This window comes from Microcaecilia unicolor, chromosome 2 (genome assembly GCF_901765095.1).
Source record: "Microcaecilia unicolor chromosome 2, aMicUni1.1, whole genome shotgun sequence".
Taxonomy (NCBI): domain Eukaryota; kingdom Metazoa; phylum Chordata; class Amphibia; order Gymnophiona; family Siphonopidae; genus Microcaecilia; species Microcaecilia unicolor.
In genome coordinates this window covers 262,652,660-262,679,140 of record NC_044032.1, presented here as the reverse complement: position 1 = coordinate 262,679,140, position 26,481 = coordinate 262,652,660, and the positions used below count along the sequence as shown (strand labels likewise).

Sequence of the window (26,481 nt, the reverse complement as noted above, 5' to 3'; positions counted from 1 at the left end):
CAGACGTAGCATTAAAGACCAGCTTCAGCAAGCTCCCATTCTGAGGTAAACTGTTTGGAGAGGACATGAACAAATGGTTGAGAGTTTGAGACAGCCCAAAGTGTCTCATCTGCCATAGGATAGGCTGAAGGGGTCCGGTTGGTTTTCTTTAGCAAGGAGCCAGTTAAAGAAAGCTAAGAGGCACTGTCCGGAGGCAGTGACTGGGATTCGGAAGTTGAGGACTTGGTCCTTTCAAGGAGGTCATCAACACAGTCAGGAGGCAGATTCAACCAGCTTGGGTCAGTCCCAGACTTCACTATGAAGGTGTCAAGATCCTCTGGTAATGGCAGTAGAAAGTCAGTTATTGTGGTTCTACTAGAAGTGTGTCCAGATTACATCAGATCAGGGGAGGTCATCCATGGAAGGTATTCCCTGGAGTTTGCCTATCCTCTACCAAACAGTTTCCTAAAAATCTCCTTGCTGTTCTCGAGTCAAAATGAGAGCAGTCAAGAACACCTTGCAAAGACTGATGTAGCTCAAGATAGCAACCCAAGTTCCTCTGGAGGAGCAAGGAATGGGCAGATAGTGCATCCATTTTCTCATACCCAACAAGGTAGGTAGGTTTTGGTACATTTTAGACCTCAAGAGGGTGAGCAGATCTCTAAGAATATCTAGTTTCTGTATAGAGACACTCTGCTTGGTCATTGTGGCAGCCTACGGGGGGAGTTTCTAATGTCCTCAGATTTAATGAAGGCAATATCTGCATATTTCCATACAGCCCGCATATCACAAGTTCCTTTGTTTCACAACTTTAGGGCAGCTTTATCATTTTTGTGCGCTTCCGTTTGGCCTGGCAACGGCACAACAGACATTTTCCAAAATTATGGTAGCAATAGTAGCAGCATTGCACAAGGAGGGGATTCTGGTGCAGCCGTATCTCGATGACTGTCACGAAACGGCTAGTACCCGGCCTGGGGTTAACCTTGCAGTCACCTGGAGGATCTGTGCCCAGCTCTGCTCAGACCCGCCTGCACCTGGGCATGTGCTCTATAGTAGCACCCTCCTCCCACGACTGGGTCCCATGACTCTGGGCTAGTCTCTCACTCTCAGGTTATTCCCCGGTGATTTCTAGGACACTAGGACTACACTCCAGGGGTCCCATAATTCCCAGAAAGAACCCACAGACCCAAAAGCACAAACCAGAATTCTTAGTCCAGGACAGCAGAGTCAATAAACTAAATAAGATTTAGTGTCACAGAACTTGAACAGTGAACAGAAAAAGGTCAAATCAGCAAGCAATTAAAATGTAACTGAATATGGTTCAATTATAAAACTATATGGATCAATTATAAAACTATCTAAACATTTGTTTACTACCTGGGTAGTACCTGGGGAGGTCAGGAAATATAGCTGCGCACAGGTTATATTATATAACTGCTCCCTGGCTGAGACTGGTGAAAGTCCAGTACCTTCAGGCTAGATTTGAAATTCAGGGCCAATCAGAGCCCAGGGCATGAATTTTGAAAGTAGTTGCCCAATGGTACTGCAGATTGCCTTTCCATAAGCTGAAACTGGAAAAGAGAAAGTCTCTTTCTGCAACAGCTTTAAGACTGAAAACAAGTGACTCTCCTGGCCAACTAGGAGAAATACACTTCATGAAATAATACAGTTTTCAAACTTGGAAACCCACTGTTTCATCTCAATGATACAGGCTAAGTCCTCTCACAAAAGTGAGGTGGTCACAAGGCAAGTGGTTCCGTTTTTGGAGGGTTTGAGCTAAGTGATATAAGTTCATAAGTGGTAAGAGTATCTTTGAAGTATGCTTTGAAATGTGCCAGGGAAGATGTCCCTGATGCAAGAAAGAGTAGCAAAGCTAACATCTCAAATACAACCTCAGCATGAAGGAGGCAGTTCTTTGGGCCAGAGCACACATGCAGGCCCTGCATTTGGCTATGCTGTCTCAGTGGTCACTGCAGTCTCAGGAGTTGGAGGTGAGGTTCTCTCTCCTGAAGACGGCTAGAGACAGTCTGCAGTGATCTGTTCTTTTGATTTTCCACTGTGTTGTCTGCAGATTACTTCTCCTTTGTTGGCTTTTATCATCTGAACACTAGAATGGAAAGTGGTAACGACAGTCGGCAGCCCGAGGGCTGGGGAGCTCAGTGCCTGGGACAAGTGATGAGAGGTCACTGATCGAAGGAAGAAGTTTTTTTCATCGATCGACAGGCTACAGACGAGGGCTACTCAGCTAGATCTACAACCATTTTGCCCATCGATTCAGAACAAAGCAGCAAGAGTCATGTCGGACAATGTTACAGTCACTTACGTAAACCATCAGGGAGGCATGAAGAGTCTTCAGGTGATGGTGGAAGCAGGCAGAGATCCATTTACTGGATATGTTAGCCTTGAAGCTGGACAATGTGCAGGCCAACTAAGTAGAAACACCTTGGATCAGGAGAGTACAGTCTAGCACAAGAAGCTCTTCTGATCATTGTGCAACACTGGGGTTAGCCAGTAATAGACCTCATGTCAACACCATCTGATGCCAAGGTTCCTGGATTCTTCAGCCACAGGATAGATGGCCAGTCAAAAAGGTACAGATGCCCTAGTACAGCCAAGGACCAAAACAGACTTCTGTTGGACAGGATCACTCAAAGGATAGATATCCACAAAAGGCCAATGATGCTTGATGCTCTGGAATAGGAGAGACCCTTGTATGGGTACCTGCTCCTGTCGGCAGTGGGCTCTGTATTTGGGTTTCCCATCAAGGAAGGTCTTCTGATTCAGGGATTGGTAAAGTGGCAGGACCCATCTCCATTCTGTCTCACTGCCTGACTCTTGAGAAGGAAAGGTTGCAGAAGAGAGGTTATTTCAACAAGGTAATATCAATGAGGCCCACGTCCTCAGCATACATTACAATGTGGTACATTTTTGAAGTTTGATTTCAGGACAGGCAAGTGGCCTGTTAACAACTTCCATAGGAGACATCCTGGAATTTTTACAAGAAGGTTTGGATGAGGGCTTAGCGGTGGCTTTCCTGAAGGTGCAAGCTTGTTTTTGTGGACTACTTAAAAGGAAACTAATCATCTCTCATCAGAGTGTGGTAAGGTTTTTGAGGGGTCCCAAATTAAGGCCTCCTAGGCATCCCATAGTACCTCCCTTGCAATTTGAATCTGGTGCTGTCAGCACTCATGCAAGCACCTTTTTGAGCCCTGGAAGAAGGCATTATTGAAGGATGTGACCTTGAAGACAATTTTTCTGGTAGCTTGGCTAGGAAATTTTCGGAAATTGTAGGCCTGGTTGTGCAGGAAACAACAGTCTTTCATTTCCAGTATTGGGAGCAGATGAAGACGATAGTTATATAGTTTATAATTTATTAGCATTTGCTATACTGCCTGGCGCTGTCTAAGATCACAGCGGTATACAAACAATATATGAACAGGGAAAAAAAAACTACAAAATTTCACAGGAAATCTCCGTCATCCAAAGTCACTCATACTAAAATATTAAAGGAAAAAAAAAAATAACCCAAGATGCAGAGGAAAAGCGATTACATCATCTGGCTATCAGAAGGGCTCTGTGTGGATCTCTCAAGAGAGCACAGAAGCTCCTGCATGTGAAAAGTTTGTTATTTTTGGGTGACCAAGGAGTGGGAATGCAGACTCAAAGGCAACACTGGTGCAAAAGACAAAGGAGGCTAATCACTTCAGCATATATCCTTAGGGGCCACAAAGTGCCTGGAGTGTTCATTCTATGAGAGGCCAGGCAACTATGTGAGCAGAGCGTTATCAGATTCTTCCTCAGGACATTTGTAGTGCAGTCACTTGGTCGTCGCTGCACATTTGTGAAGCTCTACTGTTTGGATATTCAGGTGCATCAGGATGTGGTGTTTGGGATGAGGGTGACTGCGCGTTTGTCATCATCTCACCCAGAAAGGATATTGCTTGGGTACATCCCATGTGTCTGGAACGGTTTGGAGGGATGCTAAGAAGAAATGAGATCTTACTTGTTAATTTGTTTTCCTTTAGCCCCTCCAGACCAGTCAAGAACCCACCCAGTTGCAGTCTAGGAGGTGAAGTAGAGCAGAGAGATTTGGATCAGATGGGAGTAGAACAGTTTACAGGTTATTAGAGCTTGATGCTATTAATAAAAAATAAATAAATCCTAATAAATAAATATTAGGCAATACTGACATCGCAATTTATATACAGTATAGTAAAATATATAAAAATAAAGAAATAACAAGGTTTCAATCAAATCTGGAGAGAAATAAAGGATTTCATTGTATATCTTCAGTATCTGTTCATCTCATCCCTCCACTCCCCTCCACCATTCCATTTAGACAGACGTCAAAGGCATCCCTAAACAAAAATAACTTTCAAGTTGCTTCCTAAATAATGAATAAGATGGTTCCAGCCTTTAAAAATTGAGTAAATGATTCCAAATAGAGAGAGGGGTCGACTACAGTAAAGATGGAATTACAAATTAATTTCAGATGAATATGTCTGAAAGAAGGTATATTTAGCAAATTCTGTTCTGACGACTGCAGTAACTGGGATAACGCATAGGGTACTAGATAAGAAGGAAATGGATATCCCAGACTGGTAGATTTTATAGACAAGTGTTGAGATTTTAAATAATATCTTATGAGTTACTGGACACCAGTGCTCTTCTATCAAAAGTGGCTTCTCATGATCCCACTTCTTAGCACCTTTAAATAATCTTATAGCAATATTTTGAAGAAGTTGTTAATGCCTGATTTTTGTATAATAAATCTTTCAAAAATGAGTTACAGTAATCAATGTTACTTATAACTGTGGAGAATCACGTGCACCTTGAAAAATAAAAAGAAGGCATTTGTTGCAAATATGAGACACGGGGACCCAATTTATAGGAGAACCTACCATCTGAATACAGAAAGGCATGGTAGATGTTTCCTTTCTGCTAAACAGCATCTCATTTTTTTCAGGATTTAATTTCATCTTATGATCTACTAGCCAATTTGCAATTGAAGGGCTTATTTCCAAAACCCACTAAGTCAGCATTAGACATAGGTGGTTTTGGAAATAAGCCCTTTGACATAAGCAATTCTAGTAAGCTTTTGAGTCATGGTCACCTCTTGAATATCAGAGAGACAAAGGGTAGTCAGGACTTGAAAATCATCTGCACAAACATAAAGCTGTCAGATCAAGCGATTTATAAGCCTTAGCAGAGGGGCCATGAATATATTACACAGGATTGGTGCCACTATTGATCTCTGCAACACTCCACAGGTAAAAGTATATGAATTGAAGTAAGAGTTCTCCCACAAGGCTGAGTATGTTTGGTCTGTCAAATAGGAGAACCATATTAATCCAGTACCGGAAATTCCAACTGAAGAAAATCTAGAAAGCAGTCATTTGTAGTCCACCAAATCAAAAGTCGCAGAAAGATCTGACGACAGCACATTCTATATCTTGTTCTACAAACCCTGAACATAAATAAGCAAGGCAAGTAGTGCTGTTTCAGTACTATGAACCTTACAAAATCCAGATAAATTTGGGTGTAAAATATTTGTTTTGCCTAGGAAATCATTTAATTGATTCGCAACCAAATGTTCTACCAATCTGAAAGAATAAACATTTTAAGGAATTTTGAGGGCAGTGGATTGTGAGGTGCCGTCATAAGCTGAAGAGCCTGTACAGAGTCTTGAACAGAATTAGTGGAAAGCAGTGTAAAGGTAGAGAAGACACTAGTGGGTAATGTTCTACCCTCAGGGTTTGCCTGAATTAATCCAGCTGGGTTCAAAGAATCCTCAAGAGTGAATTGTAAAGTGAGAATCTTGATGGAAAAATATTGGGCCAAGGCATTAGCTGTGATGTTAACATCACTATTTACAGGCAACAATGGCTTTGTAAGAGATTTTATTAGATTATAAACGCTCCCCAGATGTGGGCCTGCATAATTTGTGAGGAATAATAATTTTTTTGCATTCTATAAATGCCTTTTAATACAACCAAGAATGAGTTGGAAATAAATCCAGATGCCTAAGGATGTGCTTTCTGCCATTTATGTTCCCAATGGCAAAGCTGCCATTTTAGGAGTACTAGATCATCATTATACCAGGCTTCCTTCCTCCTTGTCATACCATGAGAGTTTTTTAATGGAGTCAAAATGTTATAATCTTCTTTCAATGTTGAACACCAAGTCTTAGCTTGATCCTCTAAAAGATAGAGAAATAAGAGAGTCTAATGACAGATCTAACATCTATTTAAATATATCTATGGTTAAGTTCTTCATATCCTGTAAGATATGCTCGGCTCCATGTGGTCATTCTAAACTTGATGGCTACAAGGGTAAAGACAATGAATTAAAACCATTCAAGAGTTTTAAAAGAGATAAAAAGAGTACTATATCAGAGTGTGACTCAGATAATGGGTTGGGAAAGATATATGTTGTGTAAGAGAACAATCTTGAATAAATCAGCAAATTCTGTCATTATTGCTGTAGTGTCATACATAATAAATATTTAAATCACCTAGGATAACTGAATTAAAATATTGTGTAGCATGATGAGATATATCAGTATACAGAGTCTCTAAAGAATTAAAGGTAACCAGAGGCAGTTGGTAGAGTAACAAAAAATCTAAAAGTGGTGTAGAGTTCAGAGTAAAAGGCCTTCCCAGGGTTGAATGAGACAGCACTTCCTGATATCATATAGCTAGTGTGTCTTTATATATAAATGGCTAAGCTACCTCCTTTCTGCCCCTTACAATTACCATAAAAATGTCTAAAACCAATGGGTGTTATGTTTCTGCTAAGCAGGCTGAGAAGAGGCTGGAACCCACTCTGCTAGGGCTAGGAAGGGGCTGGAAACCTCTCTGCTAGGGTAGCTGGGTGGGACTTGTTTGCTATTGGTCAACTGGGTTGTAGCTGACGTCTGCAGACTTCAGTAATCAGGATCTATTTTTACCTGCAGTTTTCAGGTAAGCATTGCTCTAGCATGAGGATTTTCCCACTGTGGCCTCTTATCTGATTTCTTCTGAGAGCTGTTGCTCTGTAGGAATCTGTTTCCCCTCTTTTGTGTTCCTAGGTGCTGGCTTGTCAGCATTTTCTCTGTGTTCCCTTTTGTACTTGTTTGTCTCAGCGTGGTTGATGGGGCAGTGTGTGCCTTCTGTGATGTGTCAACTTGTTTGTTTTAGTTCTGTCTGTTGTGGTTCCACCTCTTCTTCTGGGGTTAGTGTGCTATGTTAACCCATCGCTCTCTGTGTCTGATTGTGTGGGTTATTTGTACCTAAAAGTCTTGCTCTAGCCTGTACTTCTTTTGCTTAGTGCTCTGTACTGCTGGATTCTGCCTGGTCGTCTTGCCTATCTGTCTGGTTCAGCTTCACCTGATACAACTGCTGCCTTCGGTTGGCCTGAAGTCCTGCCGGCCACCTGAACCCAGGGGCTCAGTTCCTGGGGGACAGTGGCTAAGTGCAGGTGAAGTCTCGAAAAGCTGTTCCGGTATCTTTGTCCATGCTTTACCCCATGGAGTCCTGTTATTGCCAGCCGGTTCCTGTGGCTCCGCTTCCCGTAGTTGGCTGCAGCCTAGCCTGCTGGTGCAGGCCGAACGTGTCCTGAAGTTCTCTACCTTTGAGGAATTGCACCTCTCCTCGGGAGCCTGGTGTTCTGGTGAGTACCCTCTGGTTTATTAATTTTTTTCTTGTTGTGGTTCGGTCCACCCCAGGCCGTTCCTAGATTCCCCTTCTATTCACGACCTGGGCCCAAGGGCTCACGATCTGGTAGCTAGTGACAGAAGTAACAATGGGTATGGCATGGATCAGATAGGAGATGTTGGCTTCTGTAAGCAAGGTCTCAGTTAAGCAGAGATGGCTAGATTCTATATATCATGCCTAAAAAAATCAGTGCCCCCCCCCCAAAAAAAAAACCCACACCTAGGCATATTCTATAAAGTATGCTTAAATTTAGGCGTACTTTATAGAATACGCCTAAATTTCCATGCTGTGCCCATCTACACGACTAAATTTAGTCACAGGCAGTTACTCCAAATAAAGCTTAGAGTAAATGCCGATGCCTAAATTAGGCGCAGACCGAGTGCATTCTATACAATGCACATAAATTTTAGTAACGCCTACGACTTGCCCATTTCACACTCCTTTTTTTCAACTGTGCAACTTAGAATTTACACACATCACATTAAAGAATATGCTTAGACAGTTGTGCACGTAAATTCTAACAATTAGTGTCAATTGCTTAATTGGCATTTATCAGCACTGTTGGCTTGTTAACTAATTAAGTTTGAGCCCAAATCCAGAAAACAACCAAATTTGTGCAAGAAACTTAAGTCATGCTATATAGAATCCAGGAGAGAATGTCTATTTTACAACTGATCAGTACATCCTTGAGCAGGTGATGTTTGGTCCACAAGAGCAGATGTTCAATAATCCTACTAGAAGCCGATAAGACATATGCAAATGTCCATCCTATTGTAGTGTGGTTAATATTATTTCTTACCAGAGGCCAAATCTTATCCTACAGGGGAGGAGGCCTATTTCCCCAATATCACCGGAATAGGCTGCAAAGATGCCATGGGTGAGACATGACTGATACTAAGCATATTGACACCAACCATATGATGACACTCAAGGCCAGTTTTGGGAGCACAAAACATGAAGGAGCACACTAAGTAACACATCCTGCTCCTCTGACATGCGCATGTAGCGTGCACTGCTAGGGTAAAGTGAATTTAAAAAACAATTCTAGCAACGTTACCTCTGGTAGGTAGTCACGTGTGCAGGGCTACACAGCGCCACATTTGTGGCATTGACAGAATGGTAGCTGGGCAGGGCAGAAGTTCTATGTGGGGGTCATTCTCTGGTTTGGATTAATATTTTGTTTCGGTTGCCTGTTGCCTTTTGTTCCCTGATTTGGGGGTTCATGTTGCCTTGTTCCTAGTTTTTGAGGAAGATTTTATCTGCTTTGGTATGATAATATGGGCTGTTGTGGGCTGCACAGGACGATCACTTTCAAGTCAATACTTCTCTGTCTCCATCTACTGGTAGCAGTGCATAAATTCATGCATCTGGACTGGTCTGGAAGGACTAAAGGAAAGAAAATTAGCGGGTTAAGACCTAATTTCTTCAATGTCTATCAGAAATGAAACAATTGGCATATCAAATTAAATGATATTGCCTCCATTCTGGCAATTTGCTCTTCCTTTCTGGATTGTGACCAGTTGATTCTTCTTGCCTCTAGGTAGCTTTCACAATACCAACACTGTTTTTTTGCCATGATGAAAAGACTACATAGATGTGTTTCTATTATTGCTTTATCTTTCCTTTACTACCAAACTGTCATAAGAGACTGTGACCTGTAAGAGACAAGTTTACTTTAGGCTGAAATTGGTTAATTTTGTTACACTGTAAAACTTCCCAATAAGAATATAGTGAAGGAAAATTAAACATGTCAAGGGAGTGGTTTGGCTTGCTCTCAAACACAAGTGTTACCCCAGTTTCAGAAAGGGGTATTTGGGTTTCCGGCCAGCTATGACTTCCTTTGCTAATTTGACTTTTTCCTTACTTTTCTCTTTTAGGATTGGCCACATAGAGCTGATGTTTGAACAAAAAAGTGGAGACCGGAATTCCAACCCTCCCTCAGTTAAGCATAATCATTTTATCAGTCATTTCCTCAGCTTCCTTGAGGCTACAACACTTTTTACGGCAGTAAGGACATGGGCTTCCCCCATAAGGAAAAGAGTATAAATTAAAAACTGCTTTCTCCTCTTCAGTTCTCAGGATATAGTACAGTGAAATGGTAGCTTCAGTTCCCAACACCCTACCCACCCTCCTTACCTGGTGGAGATAATGTACAGTGCTGGAACTAAGGAACAAGGAAGTCCTGCTACAGTCACCAGCACATCTTCGGCCTTTATCCCCAGGTTGGAACCACTGATGGTCAGGGAGATGCCTCCCTCCAGAGGACCTGTGAGAGGAACAATCTGTCAGAGAGAGAGAGAAGGGAAAGTCACAATGAGGAGTGCCATCTGTTACATATAAAACACAGACTACCACAAACTTGAGCACAGCCAACTCTGACAAAATTCTTCTCTTTATTATACTTAAATGTATTGGAAGAGACAATGTTTATTAATAAAGGGATCAGGAATTTTCAAAAGCTCTCCTAATCGGATCAAAAATAAGGTACTGAAGCACAGACCCAGACACACCCCTATCCCCAGCTTACTGGTGCCACCAAAGTCATCATTTTGTAATCTATATAAACAAATACAAAACGCTTTCTGTGTTACATAAATCACATTAGTTTTCATTGGCTAGAGTCTCCTCTTCCCCCCCGGACATCAGAATAATATAAAGGATGAACTGGTGATATCACACCTTGATGCTGACTCACCGAATGAATTGTGGGGGTGGGACAGACCATAGCCTCCTCCCCTATGCACAACTCCTGGAATACACAGCTGGCCATGTCATGGTCCTCATTGCCTCTGCACCAGACACATCTGTACTTGGTGTCAACAGCCTTGCAATGACTGCAGTCCACATGTCCAACGGAGCAGTTATAGAGGGTCACTGATGGAGATAAAACAGGTAGTTATAGGAAGCAGACAAGTGTACCAACATCAAGACAGGGGAGCTTCTCTCTCACTATTAGAGCACAGTATCCTCTGCACGTTAGGATAAGACAACTTCTCAATACCACATACCATGAACATCACCTTCATTGTCAACCCGGTAGGCATTTCCTGCCTTCAAATACACAGTGACGGGAAGTTCCTGCTCTTGGAGAGAGTAGTGGTACTGTGGAAGAGAGAGAGAGATACACGAATCAGAAGGCAACTCAGCAAACCCTACCCCTGTACCCTAGGATAGATTGCAGCCTCACCTCATGTTCCTGGCAGTATATGTGGAATGAATTATCCACATCTGACAGCTGGTCCACCTCAGCATGTAATACCACAGTGGATCCTGCCACCTCCAGCACACACTGATAAGTAAATCCCTGCTCCTGCATGGAAAAGATGGAACCACACACTTGTCTTAAGGAACAGAGCTTTGAATGCTAATAATCCGTCCCCAAACATAGTGACAAAGAGGCACAGGGTTGTCACTCGATGAAACAAAGGCAACAGCAACTTCTGGCAAACTAGATGCAACAAGTAAGTTAACACTTGTGAAAACTAGTGTGTTGCCTTCAGCAAAATCCTTTTCTGCAGCTCACAAGCAGACTGCTTCTAGTCTCAGTGCAGTTCCCACTATACTCCAGTCTCTTCCATTGTGATTTCTTTACTGTGTCTGCCAGCTTCAATCTGAATTCTGAAGTGCACAGGGCCCTGTCTCTCACTGGACCCTCCTGGCACTGCATATTCAAACTATCAGAATGAAGATGGCACAAGAAAACACAGACAGATGTATAAGCACCACTGTCCTTCTGCCCAGTAGATAGGAAGCCCACAGACAGATTTGGGCCTATCCTCTAAGCCAGCTCAGCAGAGAAATAAAAGAGCTTCCCCAAGGGCACACACACAGCGAATGACAGGGCCATGGAATGGACCAGCTGCTCAGTACCCACCTGGAACCAGTGCAGATTCCTTCCAATTAGGTCCAGCTCTCTCTTGATCCCAACAGGCAGCAGCTGAGAACTCTGAACCCTTTCCACCAAGGGGCAAGAATCTGGCCCAGAGGGCTCTCTCTCAGTATCCTTATAGAGACAGGAAATAGCATGACAGCAGCCTTTTCTATACAATCCCAAATACCCTTACTAGCCCTATATATACAGGCAGTGCATGCCAGGGGTGGACCAACAGTGATCTAGGCCCCCAGGCACTAAGATTCATGGAGGCATATTTTCAAAGCGCTTAGCCTTCCAAAGTTCCATAGGTTTCTATGGAACTTTGGAAGGCTAAGTGCTTTGAAAATATGCCTCCATGGGCTCCTAACCACTCATCAAAATGATTTAAAACAAATGGGAAAGTGGGTCCCCTATTTTTGTGGGCCCTTGGGCACTAGCCTATTGTTTCAATGGTCAGTCCACCACTGGTGCATACACCGGAGGAAAAGCCAAGAGCTCTCAGTAACAAGGACTTCCACTGGAGGCCAATCCTATAGCCCCACACAGACGAGCATTGCACACACAGACTTACATGCTGGCTGTGGATGATCAACGTGTCTTCCTCACCACAGGTCTCTGTGTGGACACAACTGTAGCTGAACAGACACCAGTGACACCTCCAAGGGCTGCTCACACAACTCTGACAACTGACTCCACCATACCAGAAGAGAAAGAGAGAAAGAGTGTGTGTCAGCATCACTCTGAAACAGACAGCATGCTCAGCACCAATTCCAATGCAGAATTCTTAAGTAAACCAGAAATACTTCTGATCTACAATATGGAAGGTACTCTAGGCCAGTGCTTCTAAACCCTGTCCCGGGGGGGAGGGGGGGGGGCACTCCCAGCCAGTCGGGTTTTCAGGATATCCATAATGAATAGGCATGAGCTACATTTACAAACCAAGGAGGCACAGTGCGTATTCACTGTGGATACCTGGCTGAGGACTGGGTTGAGATACATTCACTGCTCTAGGCTCTGCTACTGGGGAGAGTGAACCATTTATTACAAGAGAAGCTCCTGCCTCGGATGTGTGTAGACACTCTGCCCTGGGCTCCAATATTGAGAAGGATTTCTTAATATGACACCACTAACGTAGGATCCTCCATATGAGGTCAGAACAAGGGATTCTCAAGCCTGGCATCCTATCTCCAACACTGACCAGTCCAGGTTACTAAGAAATATCTGGTAGATCCCACAGAATAAATCCTCTCCTTGTTGTTTTCTCTCTGGGATAAGTCTACCCAATAATTGTTTATGAACTTTTTTTTAAATCCAGCTGTGCTAGACCACATTCGCAGGCAACAAATCCCACACTGGGTGAAAAAAACTCTCCTATGTTCGTTTTCAACCTGCTACTATTAGTTTCATGAAATGTCCATTATGCAGAGTACAGTTTTAAAGGGGAAAACCCATTGCATATTTACCTGTCACACCCTAGTTGTGGTCTTATACCATATCCGCTCTCAGCTCTCCCTTCTCCCAGCTGAAGAGCCCTAACCTGTTCAGCCTCTCCTTACAAGGAAGCCACTATATCCCATTTACCATTTTCAATATCCTCTGTACCTTTTCGAGTTCCATTATAAACGCAAAGTAGCCAGACTTGATTACCTGCCTAAAGATACAGCAATGCTCTTATAGGAAGAAAAGACAGAGGACAGCCAAAAAGTGACGAAATGCTGAAGGACTGCCTGGTTTCCCTAGCGATGAACTTTAATGAGTACAAATTTTAAAACATGAAAACAAAAACAAAATGCTGTCTACATAAAAAAATAAAACTGTAAAAATGAATTCAACTCAAGCACATGTAAAGTTTTATATTTATAAAATGTAAAAATCTGTGTTTATATTAGATGCCATCCATGTTTTTGCAACACAGGTATTATGATTGTGTATCTCTTCTAGCCAAATTAAATGTATACAGTTGGGAAGTAGTAAACAGAGAAATGGCACAAAAACAGGGTGGAAGATTCAAGGCAGACAAGGGAAAGGGACAGGGGAAGTGGCATTTTTCTTCTGTTTATCCAATAAACACCTTCTTTTTTTGTTTACATCAAAGGTGTTTTATTGATGTTTATTGTTACACACATCAGAAGCCCCAAGGATATGTGAAGAAAATTCATGAATCAGAGCTTTATTTTCAAGTGTTAAAAATGCTTAACAAAAAAACTGCAGCAATATTTGGGTTCTATCCAGGAAGATCTGCAAAGATAAAAGTGACTATGCAAGAAAGAAGAAAGGGAAAAGAGGGACTCTGAGACAAAGGCAAGAGGAAATGGTGCTAGCTGGGGAAATGCCAAAAGTGAAGCAGATAACCCAAGTCTCAAGGCACAGAGCAGAGCCCAGCTGAGACCCAGCAACCACACAAAGACATTCCTACAAAGAGCAGCAAACAGAATCCAAAAGTTAGCATATTACCGCTAATAGATTCTAACAGCAAATACGTAGATGAGAAATACCTCCTGAGAAAGAAGGCGCTGAAAGAGCAAAACAAGTTCTGCTAAATCTTCAGTTCACAAGCTTGCAATACATCATGGGAACAAATGAATTAATCAACCAGAAAAATGCCTCAGAGCAAAAAAGGCTTACAACAGATTCCCATCAGCAAAGGTAATCCTCTCCAGTCTGTTACATTAAGAAGGGCCAGGAAGGAAAGCTAAAAAAAAAAAAAAAAAAAAAATGGACTGCTGTCAGATACCAAATGACCACCACTAGGACATTAGCCACAAAAATGACAAAGTACACCAAAACACATTGCGGAATATTTACCATCTATGAAAGATACCATCATGGGTCATAGTCTATCCCAAACATGGAAAAAAAAAAAAAGACACCACCTGGCATGACACCGTTTTGTTTCCAATTACCGGCGTCGCCACCCAATCTCCACTAAGATGCCACGGAACCTTTCCTTCTAAACAGGATTCCTTTGTGTTTATCCCACGCATGTTTGAATTCCATTCCCGTTTTCATCTCCACCACCACGGGAGGGCATTCCACATATCCACCACCCTCTCCATGAAAAAATACTAAGCCGCATTGAGCCTGCAATGAATGGGAAAGCCCGGGGTACAAATGTAACAAAACAAACCACAAAAAAACAGCAACAGAGCTGCCCTCAATACAGAACATAACCACAACAATGCAGGAATGCACAACTAAGACCCAGAAATCTCTCAGAACCACAACACAATCTCTACCAGCATCAGCAAAAAAACCAGAGATACTGGAACACCAACTACAGTGGCGACAAAGAGAACAGAGGACCTGAACTGAACTCCAGAGACCAAGAACCGAATGAAAAAAGCAATGCAACGCAACACAAGAATCTGCTGTAACTGCCACAAATCACATATATTCATAACCATCTCAATATTATCAGATTTCATTCAAACTTTTATTGGTAATAAATAGAAATAAAAACAAAAAAAAGAAAAGAAAATGAGATGAGACTTGGGTTATCTGCTTCACTTTTGGCATTTCCCCAGCTAGCACCATTTCCTCTTGCCTTTGTCTCAGAGTCCCTCTTTTCCCTTTCTGCTTTCTTGCATAGTCACTTTTATCTTTGCAGATCTTCCTGGATAGAACCCAAATATTGCTGCAGTTTTTTTGTTAAGCATTTTTAACACTTGAAAATAAAGCTCTGATTCATGAATTTTCTTCACATATCCTTGGGGCTTCTGATGTGTGTAACAATAAACATCAATAAAACACCTTTGATGTAAACAAAAAAAGGTGTTTATTGGATAAACAGAAGAAAAATGCCACTTCCCCTAGTACTCCATCCCTTTCCCTTGTCTGCCTTGAATCTTCCACTCTGTTTTTGAGCCATTTCTCTGTTTACTACTTCCCAACTGTATACATTTAATTTGGCTATTAGAGATACACAATCATAATACCTGTGTTGCAAAAACATGGATGGCCTCTAATATAAACACAGATTTTTACATTTTATAAATATAAAACTTTACATGTGCTTGAGTTGAATTCAATTTTACAGTTTTATTTTTTTATGGCGACAGAAAAAGACCAGTATGGTCCATCCAGTCTGCCCAGCAAGATAAACTCATTACATTTATCCTTGCCTTTTTTTTTTTTTTTTTTTTTTAAGGGCACAGACCGTAGAAGTTTGCCCGGCACTGTCCTTGTTCTAAAATTTCTGAAGTTGTTGTCTTAGCCCCTGAAAAGCTCCACTCCAGCTCATCCAAGTCTATTCAGACTTAATCACAGCACACACCATAGAAGTCTGCCCAGCACCAGCTTTCCTACCTAAACTCCCTAAGTTTCTTTGAATCCAATCTTTCTAAACAGGATTCCTTTGTATTTATCCCACACATTTTTGAATTCCGTTGCAGTTTTCATCTGTACCATCTCCCATGGGAGGGCATTCTAGGTATCTACCACCCTCTGAGTGAAAAAATACTTCCTGGCATTATTCCTGAGTTAGCCCCCTTTCAAGTTCAATTCATGCCCTCTAGTTCTACCACCTTCCCATCTCTGAAAAAGGTTTATTTGCGGTTTAATACCTTTCAAATATTTGAACATCTGTATCATATCAGCCCCATTTCTCCTTTCCTACAGCAAGTCTCTCCATGCACACCTTGCTGCCTAAACCCCCTACCATTTTCGTTGCTTTTCTCTGAACCACTAAGTCTTAACATTCTTAGCAAGATAAGGCCTCCAAAACTGAACATGCAGGAGGAAGTTAAATCTAAACCCAAAAATCTAACCTAAATTTGCAAGCCAGATTGCTCAGTCCAGATTTTATCACATAACATAGTAACACAGTAGATGACGGCAGAAAAAGACCTGCACGGTCCATCTAGTCTGCCCAACAAGATAAACTCATATGTGCTACTTCTTGTGTATACCTTACCTTGATTTGTATCTGCCATTTTCAGGACACAGACCGTAGAAGTCTTGCCCAGAACTAGCCCCACCACTTGCAGCATTTCTACAGAGAGCAAACCTAAAGATCTTACATAACACCCATAACATACCCAAGGGAAACTCAGCCTGTGGGATAGTGCCATCAACAATGCCAAATGCTGTGACAAGGCCTGTAACAATGCAGAAAGTCTTCATCAGGTTAAGCCCAGGAAAGCACATGGCCCTGATAAGGTATTAAATGAGATCCAGTAAGTACAAATATTTAACTTAAGTTCACCCAAATCTTCTCCTATTTTCACAGGGAGGAAGATTCTGGACCCCCTTCTCCTAATCTAACCTTTCTCCGCAGCAGTAGGTGACGGAGATCGGGCCTGCTAGTCTGTCAATGGAAAGGAGGTGTCTCCTGCATTACTTTGGAAGGCAGGGTAAAAGGCCCTGTCTCTACAGACCCAAGGTTCACCTATCTCCCTTTACAGAAATCCAACAGTAGGAGAGGGGCTGCAGGAACCTAAGAGTTTCAAAGAGCTTTACAAATGGCCAGCTAAGCCACACAGCTCAGGGAGAGTTGTTGCCATAAGCGGGCTATACTTGACCAAGGGGTCCATTAAATGGAAGAGGAAGAGGTGGTGGAAGAAACCCATGAAGCATCTAGGCTGAAAGAGCAACCTGAGAGAAAAACAAAAAAGAAGATCCCAGGTACTGAAATTCCAAGTCTCATTCAGAGAAGTATAGATAATAATTATCATAATACCAAATATACACTACAATAATAAACACAACAAAAAGGATAAAATCAAAAACATAAAATGCAAACCAACAAAACGCTAAATATTTATTACAACATCAAATAAAAGATAAATCATAAGACATTCATATAAAAGGCATCAAATATACGTAGTAAACAGATCCAATGCCTAACATGTTTCAGTATATGTCCTAAGTCAGGGGACTTAGATGTACAAACATTGTTGCTTAACAAGGACAGATGATGAAGGCTGTTAAGCAATCTAGGGTTCACCATTGTCCTCCCTTAAGTGCCTGAAGTTAATACAATCCATAGCAGTTAAACTACTTCACAATGCTCACCGTTTTGACCATTGGGCTCATTTTCGAAAGAGAAGGACGCCCATCTTTCGACATAAATCAGAAGATGGACGTCCTTTTCCCAGGATCGTCCAAATCGGTATAATTGAAAGCTGATTTTGGATGTCCCCAACTGTTTCCCATCACAGAGACGGCCAAATTTCAAGGGGGTGTATTGGAGGCATAGCGAAGGCAGGACTTGGACGACTTTACCTGGTCGTGTTTTTCTTACGACAAAGGCACAAAAAGGTGCCCGAAATGACCAGATGACCACCGTAGAGAATCGGGGATGACCTCTCCTTACTCCCTCAGTGGTCACTAACCCCCTCCCACCCTCAAAAAATATCTTTCAAAATATTGATTGCCAGCCTCTATGCCAGACTCAGAGGTCATACTCAGCTCCATCATAGCAGTATGCAGGTCCCTGGAGCAGTTTCAGTGGGTTAAGTGCCCTTCAGGCAGGTTGACCCAGGCCCATCCCCCCCTACCTGTTACGTTTGTAGAGGAAATAGCGAGCCCTCCAAAACCCACCAGAAACCTACTGTACCCACATCTAGGTGCCCCCTACATCCGTAAGGGCTATGGTAGTGGTGTACAGTTGTGGGTAGTGAGTTTTGGGGGACTCAGCACACAAGGTAAGGGAGCTATGTACCTGGGAGCAATTTATGAAGTCCATTGCAGTGCCCCCTAGGGTGCCCGGTTGCTGTCCTGGCATGTCAGGGGACCAGTGCACTAGAAATGCTAGCTCCTCCCACGATCAAATGGCTTGCATTTGGTCATTTCTGACATGGATGTCCTTGGTTTCGATTATCGCCGAAAATCAGAAACCACCAAGTCTAGGGACGACCAAATTTCAGGATTTGGACATCCTTGACCGTATTATCAAAACGAAAGATGAACGTCCATCTTGTTTCAAAAATACGGGTTTCCCCACCCCTGGATCGGAACGATTTGCGAGGGCATCCTCATCAAAACTTGGACGTCCCTTTCGAAAATGCCCCTCCATGTGTCCCCTCTGTTAATCAATGAACACTAAATTTAATACAAGCAGAGACTGGGAGTCAAACCCCTCATCTTAGTACACAATGGATGCCTTCCTCCACCCAAAACTACATTGATAATCTATTGATCCCTTACAACCCAACACAAACTCGGCATTCATCTCAGTCCACTTTACTTCACTTTTCCCACACGCTCCCATTTAAGAGTAGACATTACCAGAGAAAGGGCCTTCAGTTATATAGGCCCAAAACTTTGGAATGCCCTACCACTGGCCCTTGGACTAGAAACAACTTATCAACTAATCAAGAGATAAACTAAGGCTTGGCTTTTTCAACAAGCATTTCCTTCCCATACCTACTTTTAATCCCCATCTCCTCCCAGCATTAACCTCTTATTCTTTCTCTCTGTTACTTCTTTCTTTCTTCTTTCCTAGAGTATTGGGCCTCTCTTAATTGTATTTTATTCTAAACTGACGAGTTACACTATCAGTGCGACTAGCAGTATATCCAGCAGCTGTAAATAATAAAACAAATAAGAAGAGGGGAACAAAAGAGAAGTTTGGTTTAAGAAGTATGTTTTTAAAATGGAGTCCCAAGTCAGAATTACAAAAAGCTTACCCTGGAAGGGGTTGCACAGAGCTTGAAAAGAGGTGTCATCTAAAAGATATAGCTCTAATGCCTAAAAATAAGCACTTAAGGTACATATTTCTAAACAAACAAAAAAAAGACACTATCAAAATTTTTTTTTAACAATTAAAAATAAAAATACACACAAAACTATTCAGAGGGTACCCTGACATCCAGGACAAGCACTTCTTCCTTTATAAAGAGCTGAAGTATCAGTCACAACATCAGCAAAACATTGAAAACTATTATATAATGGAGGTGGAACTTACAAAACTATACTTGAGCAGCTGTAACATAAGAAACCCATTTCCAAATAGTCTGAGGTAAGCATATGTTAATGGTAATACCACTAAAGGCAACTACTTAAAACCTTCAACTAAGACTTCCTCAGTCAAACAGAGACAATCCCTTAAGTATTTCTGCCTAAAAATTGCCCAGCCTAAAAACACAGGGAAGTTAATAAAAGCAGAACCATCTCCACTACAATCAAAAAGTCATTGGAATAAACCATAAACTTCTCTCATTCGTTTCAACTATGTACAAACAGAAGCCCCTAATCAAAATCAAGTAAAATGGGGAAATATGACCTTAAAAGGAAGGCAAACTGCTTTCAGATTGCCAGGATAAAAGTACGCTACTGTACATATCAGCAGCACTGCTGCCTTGTAAATGTCACTGTTTTCCTGCACTAACCTGCTTGACAGCTATTACTTGTATACTAAACTATAAAAGCCGAGATTGGGTGGCAGAGCTGGTGGTGGGAGGGGGGGGGCTCTCTCCTTCTCTGCTCATATTCAGCAGATTGCCAAAACCTGTCGTTTCTTTCTCTATAATATTAACAAAATTCGCCCTTTCCTCTCCGAGGACGCTACCAAAACCCTTACCCACACCCTTATCGCCTCTTGCCTAGACTACTGCAATTTGCTTCTCACTGGTCTCCCGCTCAGCCATCTATCTCCTCTTCAATCTGTCCAAAACTCTGCTGCGCGTCTTATATTCCGCCAGAGTCGCTATACTCACGTTAGCCCTCTCCTCAAGTCGCTTCACTGGCTCCCTATCCGCTTCCGCATACGGTTCAAACTTCTCTTTTTGACCTACAAGTGCATCCACTCCGCAGCTCCTCAGTACCTTTCTGCTCTCATCTCTCCCTACACTCCTCCCCGTGAACTCCGTTCGCTGGGTAAATGTCTCCTGTCGTCCCCCTTCTCCCCCACTGCTAACTCCTGGCTCCATTCCTTCTATCTCGCTGCTCCCTATGCCTGGAATAGACTCCCTGAGCCAGTACGTCAGGCTCAGTCTCTGGCTGTCTTCAAGTCTAGGCTTAAAGCCCACCTCTTTGCTACTGCTTTCGACTCCTAACCATGACTCTCTTACTCAACACCCTCACTTATCTCCCCTACCACTGCAATTTCCCCACCCCTAGCTGTCTGTTCGTCTGTGCAATTTAGATTGTAAGCTCTGTTAAGCAGGGACTGTCTTTTCATGTTAATTTGTACAGCGCTGCGTAAGTCTAGTAGCGCTACAGAAATGTTTAATAGTAGTAGTAGGCTGGTTGGGAGGTGGGGATAGTGCTGGGCAGACTTATACGGTCTGTGCCCTGAAAATGACAGATACAAATCAAGGTAAGGTATACACAAAAAGTAGCACATATGAGTTTATCTTGTTGGGCAGACTGGATGGACCGTACAGGTCTTTTTCTGCCGTCATCTACTATGTTACTATGTTATAACATTCAATTAAAAAAAAAAAAAACCAAAACCCCCAACAACACTAGCAAGAAAAAATACTTACAACAAAGTACATAAGTAATGCCACACTGGGAAAAGAACAAAGGTCCATCGAGCCCAGCATCCTGTCCATGACAGCGGCCAATCCAGGCCAAGGGCACCTGGTGAGCTTCCCAAACGTACAAACATTCTATACATGTTATTCCTGGAATTGTGGATTTTTCCCAAGTCCATTTAGTAGTGGTTTATGGGCTTGTCCTTTAGGAAACTGTCTAGCCCCTTTTAAAAACTCTGCTAAGCTAACCGCCTTCACCACGTTCTCCAGCAACGAATTCCAGAGTTGAATTACGCGTTGGGTGAAGAAAACTTTTCTCCGATTTGTTTTAAATTTACTACACTATAGTTTCATCGCATGCCCCCTAGTCCTAGTATTTTTGGAAAGCGTGAACAGACGCTTCATATGCACCTGTTCCACTCCACTCAATATTTTATATACCTCTATCATGTCTCCCCTCAGCCGTCTCTTCTCCAAGCTGAAAAGCCCTAGCCTCCTTAGTCTTTCTTCATAGGGAAGTCGTCCCATCCCCGCTATCATTTTAGTCGCCCTTCGCTGCACCTTTTCCAATTCTACTATATCTTTCATGAGATGCGGCGACCAGAATTGAACACAGTACTCAAGGTGCGGTCGCACCATGGAGCGATACAACGGCATTATAACATCTTTACACCTGTTTTCCATACCTTTCCTAATGATACCCAACATTCTATTCGCTTTCCTAGCCGCAGTAGGACACTGAGCAGAAGTTTTCAGTGTATTATCGACGACGACACCCAGATCCCTTTCTTGGTCCGTAACTCCTAACGTGGAACCTTGCATGGCGTAGCTATAATTCGGGTTCTTTTTTCCCATATGCATCACCTTGCACTTGCTCACATTAAACGTCATCTGCCATTTAGCCGCCCAGTCTCCCAGTCTCATAAGGTTCTTCTGTAATTTTTCACAATCCAGTCGCGAGTTAACGACTTTGAATAACTTTGTGTCATCAGCAAATTTAATTGCCTCGCTAGTTACTCCCATCTCTAAATCATTTATAAATATGTTAAAAAGCAGCAGTCCTAGCACAGACCCCTGAGGAACCCCACTAACTACCCTTCTCCATTGTGAATACTGCCCATTTAACCCTACTCTGTTTCCTATCCTTCAACCAGTTTTTAATCCACAATAGGACATTTCCTCCTATCCCATGACCCTCCAATTTCCTCTGTAGCCTTTCATGAGGTATCTTGTCAAATGCCTTTTGAAAATCCAGATACACAATATCAACCGGCTCCCCTTTGTCCACATATTTGTTTACTCCTTCAAAGAATTGAAGTAAATTGGCCAGGCAAGATTTCCCCACACAAAAGCCGTGCTGACTTAGTCTCAGTAATCCATGTCCTTGGATGTGCTCTGTAATTTTATTTTTGATAATAGTTTCTACCATTTTCCCCGGCACCGACGTCAGACTCACCGGTCTATAATTTCCTGGATCTCCCCTGGAACCTTTTTTAAAAATCGGCTTTACATTATCCACCCTCCAATCTTCCATTAAAAAAAAGTAGGGGGCCACAAAACCAAAAAAAAAAAAATTAAAAAAAAAAAAATATATATATATATATATATATTTTTTTTTTTTTTTAAAGTTTGGTTTTGTGGCCCCCTACTTTTTTTAATGGAAGATTGGAGGGCGGATAATGTAAAGCCTATTTTTAAAAAAGGATCCAGGGGATATCCAGGAAATTATAGACCGGTGAGTCTATATATATATATATATATACCGGTATATAGTGACAGAACAGTGGGGGGGGGGGGGGGGGGGGGGGGGGGGTTTAAGCCTGTAAAACTGCCTTATTTCCTGAAGTGTATTTCTTCTAGTGGCCAGCAGGTGGTGCATGTTTTATGTTAAAGCTGTTATAGAAAAGTGAATGCTCCCTCTTTTAGTTTCACTCATTGAAGAAGTGATCTACAGTACTGTGAGCAGTATACTTTTAAAACTTGCTGTCTGCACACTGATTGGCCCAGGAGCTCAATTTCATTTGGGATTGGGATTAACTGCCTTTATGAAGAGATTCACCCAAAGCGATGAACAGCACATACAGTTTAACATAAAACTTACAATTTTGTTAATATAAGAACATAAGCATTGCCATACTGGGACAAACCAAATGTCTATCAAGCACAGTACCCCGTTTCCAAAGTGGCCAATCCAGGTCACAAGTACCTGGCAAGATCCCAGCAAAACAATAAACCAATAAAATAAACAAGAATAAACAAATACAATACACGAGGTAAACTTGAAACAGTAAATTGAACTAACTACCATGAAATAGTATCAAAGATATACACAAAATTTGGATTGTACTGGCTTTTGCCCCAGTTTCAGCCCGGGAGGAGAGAGCGAGCTCTTTGCTGAAGCCCTGTAAAACAATTATATTTGATAACTGCTGAGCAGCTATTTATTTATTTATTTAGATTTTCCTCACACCTTTTTCAGTAGTAGCTGAAGGTGAGTTACATTCAGGTCCACTGGATATTTCTCTGTCCCAGGAGGGCTCACAATCTAAGTTATATTTCCTGATCACCCCAGGTACATTTTAGAAAGTAAACAAAATGTTTAGATTTTTATGATTGATCCATATTTCAATTACCTGTTATTGTTTGCTGATTGAACATTTTTTTCCATTTTTTTCCATGTTTTGTTCTGACAATAAACATTTTCAGTTTGTTGACTCTGCCTATCTGGACTAAGAATCCTGGTGGTTTGTGTGTGGGTCTGTGAGTGCAAGCTGGGAACTGTGAGACCACTGGGAATGTGGCCTCCAATAACCCAGAAATCACTGGAGATAATCTGAGAGTGGGAGACTCACCCAAAGGCGCTTGGGACCCAGTTGATGGGAGGAAGGTGCTAGTGTAGAGCACAAGCGGCAAGTGCAGGCAGACCTGAGCTGCGCTGGGGATAGGCCTCTATCGTGCTATATATATGTATATATGTATATATATATATATATATATATATATATATATATATATATATATATAGATAGATAGATAGATAGATACAGTGGGGGAAATAAGTATTTGATCCCTTGCTGATTTTGTAAGTTTGCCCACTGACAAAGACATGAGCAGCCCATAATTGAAGGGTAGGTTATTGGTAACAGTGAGAGATAGCACATCACAAATTAAATCCGGAAAATCACATTGTGGAAAGTATATGAATTTATTTGCATTCTGCAGAGGGAAATAAGTATTTAATCCCTCTGGCAAACAAGACCTAATACTTGGTGGCAAAACCCTTGTTGGCAAGCACAGCGGTCAGACGTCTTCTGTAGTTGATGATGAGGTTTGCACACATGTCAGGAGGAATTTTGGTCCACTCCTCTTTGCAGATCATCTCTAAATCATTAAGAGTTCTGGGCTGTCGCTTGGCAACTCGCAGCTTCAGCTCCCTCCATAAGTTTTCAATGGGATTAAGGTCTGGTGACTGGCTAGGCCACTCCATGACCCTAATGTGCTTCTTCCTGAGCCACTCCTTTGTTGCCTTGGCTGTATGTTTTGGGTCATTGTCGTGCTGGAAGACCCAGCCACGACCCATTTTTAAGGCCCTGGCGGAGGGAAGGAGGTTGTCACTCAGAATTGTACGGTACATGGCCCCATCCATTCTCCCATTGATGCGGTGAAGTAGTCCTGTGCCCTTAGCAGAGAAACACCCCCAAAACATAACATTTCCACCTCCATGCTTGACAGTGGGGACGGTGTTCTTTGGGTCATAGGCAGCATTTCTCTTCCTCCAAACACGGCGAGTTGAGTTCATGCCAAAGAGCTCAATTTTTGTCTCATCTGACCACAGCACCTTCTCCCAATCACTCTCGGCATCATCCAGGTGTTCACTGGCAAACTTCAGACGGGCCGTCACATGTGCCTTCCGGAGCAGGGGGACCTTGCGGGCACTGCAGGATTGCAATCCGTTATGTCGTAATGTGTTACCAATGGTTTTCGTGGTGACAGTGGTCCCAGCTGCCTTGAGATCATTGACAAGTTCCCCCCTTGTAGTTGTAGGCTGATTTCTAACCTTCCTCATGATCAAGGATACCCCACGAGGTGAGATTTTGCGTGGAGCCCCAGATCTTTGTCGATTGACAGTCATTTTGTACTTCTTCCATTTTCTTACTATGGCACCAACAGTTGTCTCCTTCTCGCCCAGCGTCTTACTGATGGTTTTGTAGCCCATTCCAGCCTTGTGCAGGTGTATGATCTTGTCCCTGACATCCTTAGACAGCTCCTTGCTCTTGGCCATTTTGTAGAGGTTAGAGTCTGACTGATTCACTGAGTCTGTGGACAGGTGTCTTTCATACAGGTGACCATTGCCGACAGCTGTCTGTCATGCAGGTAACGAGTTGATTTGGAGCATCTACCTGGTCTGTAGGGGCCAGATCTCTTACTGGTTGGTGGGGGATCAAATACTTATTTCCCTCTGCAGAATGCAAATAAATTCATATACTTTCCACAATGTGATTTTCCGGATTTAATTTGTGATGTGCTATCTCTCACTGTTACGAATAACCTACCCTTCAATTATGGGCTGCTCATGTCTTTGTCAGTGGGCAAACTTACAAAATCAGCAAGGGATCAAATACTTATTTCCCCCACTGTAGATATAGATATAGATATAGATATAGATAGATATATAGATATAGATATAGATAGATAGATAAATAGATATAAACAGAAGAAAGGAATAAGAGGAAAAAGGAAATTAAGCACCCAGCAAAAATAGGAAACATACCTTATAAAAACAAAGGGCCATGTTTACAAAGCACGCAAGAGATGCGTTAGCATTTTTAGTGCACACTAAGCATTAGCGTACGCTGCGTAGATGCCCATAATATTCCTATGGATGTCTATACCGTTAGCGTGCGCTAATTTTTAGCACATTCTAAAAATGCTAGTGCACCCTAGTAAACAGGGCCCAAAAATCTATATATAGAAATAGGTATATATAATGAGATCTCATCAAATAGCTGAAATAAAACAAAAACTTAATAGAAAGAAATACAAAATTAATACATAATAAAGGAGGCTGTATAGGGTCCATGGTAAAAGATCATTTTATGTTCCTCACATATCCTATTAAAAGCAACACCCCTCAGTACTCGTGCATGAACTCAGCAGGTCCATGGTATCGGCACTGGCAGTTCAAAGTGCTGCTGCTGACTACCATACTCTTCTGTCTTCAGCTAGTGGGCCTTGGGGATCCTTGCCAGCCGCATGAATAATGCCTCAACTGCTGGGTGGGCCCCAAGACTTAAGTACATAAATATTGCCATACTGGGAAAGACCAAAGGTCCATCAAGCCCAGCATCCTGTTTCCAATAGTGGCCAATCCAGGTCACAAATACCTGGCAAGATCCCAAAAAAGTACAAAACATTTTATACTGCTTATCCCAGCAATAGTGGATTTTCCTCTAGTCCATTTGATAATGGTCTATGGACCTTTCCTTTAGGAAGCCGTCCAAACCTTTTTTAAACT

At 42.2% G+C, this 26,481-nt stretch overlaps 1 protein-coding gene across 3 annotated transcripts in view; it reads right to left on the bottom strand.

Annotated features, from left to right (window-relative positions):
* Positions 1–26,481, bottom strand: part of PLXNB3 (plexin B3) — a 171,812-nt gene that overhangs the window by 71,572 nt on the left and 73,759 nt on the right. For all 3 annotated transcript variants that reach the window (XM_030194078.1, XM_030194080.1, XM_030194079.1), the window contains exons 10-15: positions 12,119–12,233; positions 11,548–11,676; positions 10,861–10,983; positions 10,682–10,775; positions 10,369–10,547; positions 9,810–9,955 (exon numbers count right to left, since the gene is read on the bottom strand). In XM_030194078.1, the coding sequence (XP_030049938.1) occupies positions 9,810–9,955; positions 10,369–10,547; positions 10,682–10,775; positions 10,861–10,983; positions 11,548–11,676; positions 12,119–12,233 (786 nt within the window). The remainder of the gene's footprint in view (positions 1–9,809; positions 9,956–10,368; positions 10,548–10,681; positions 10,776–10,860; positions 10,984–11,547; positions 11,677–12,118; positions 12,234–26,481) is intronic.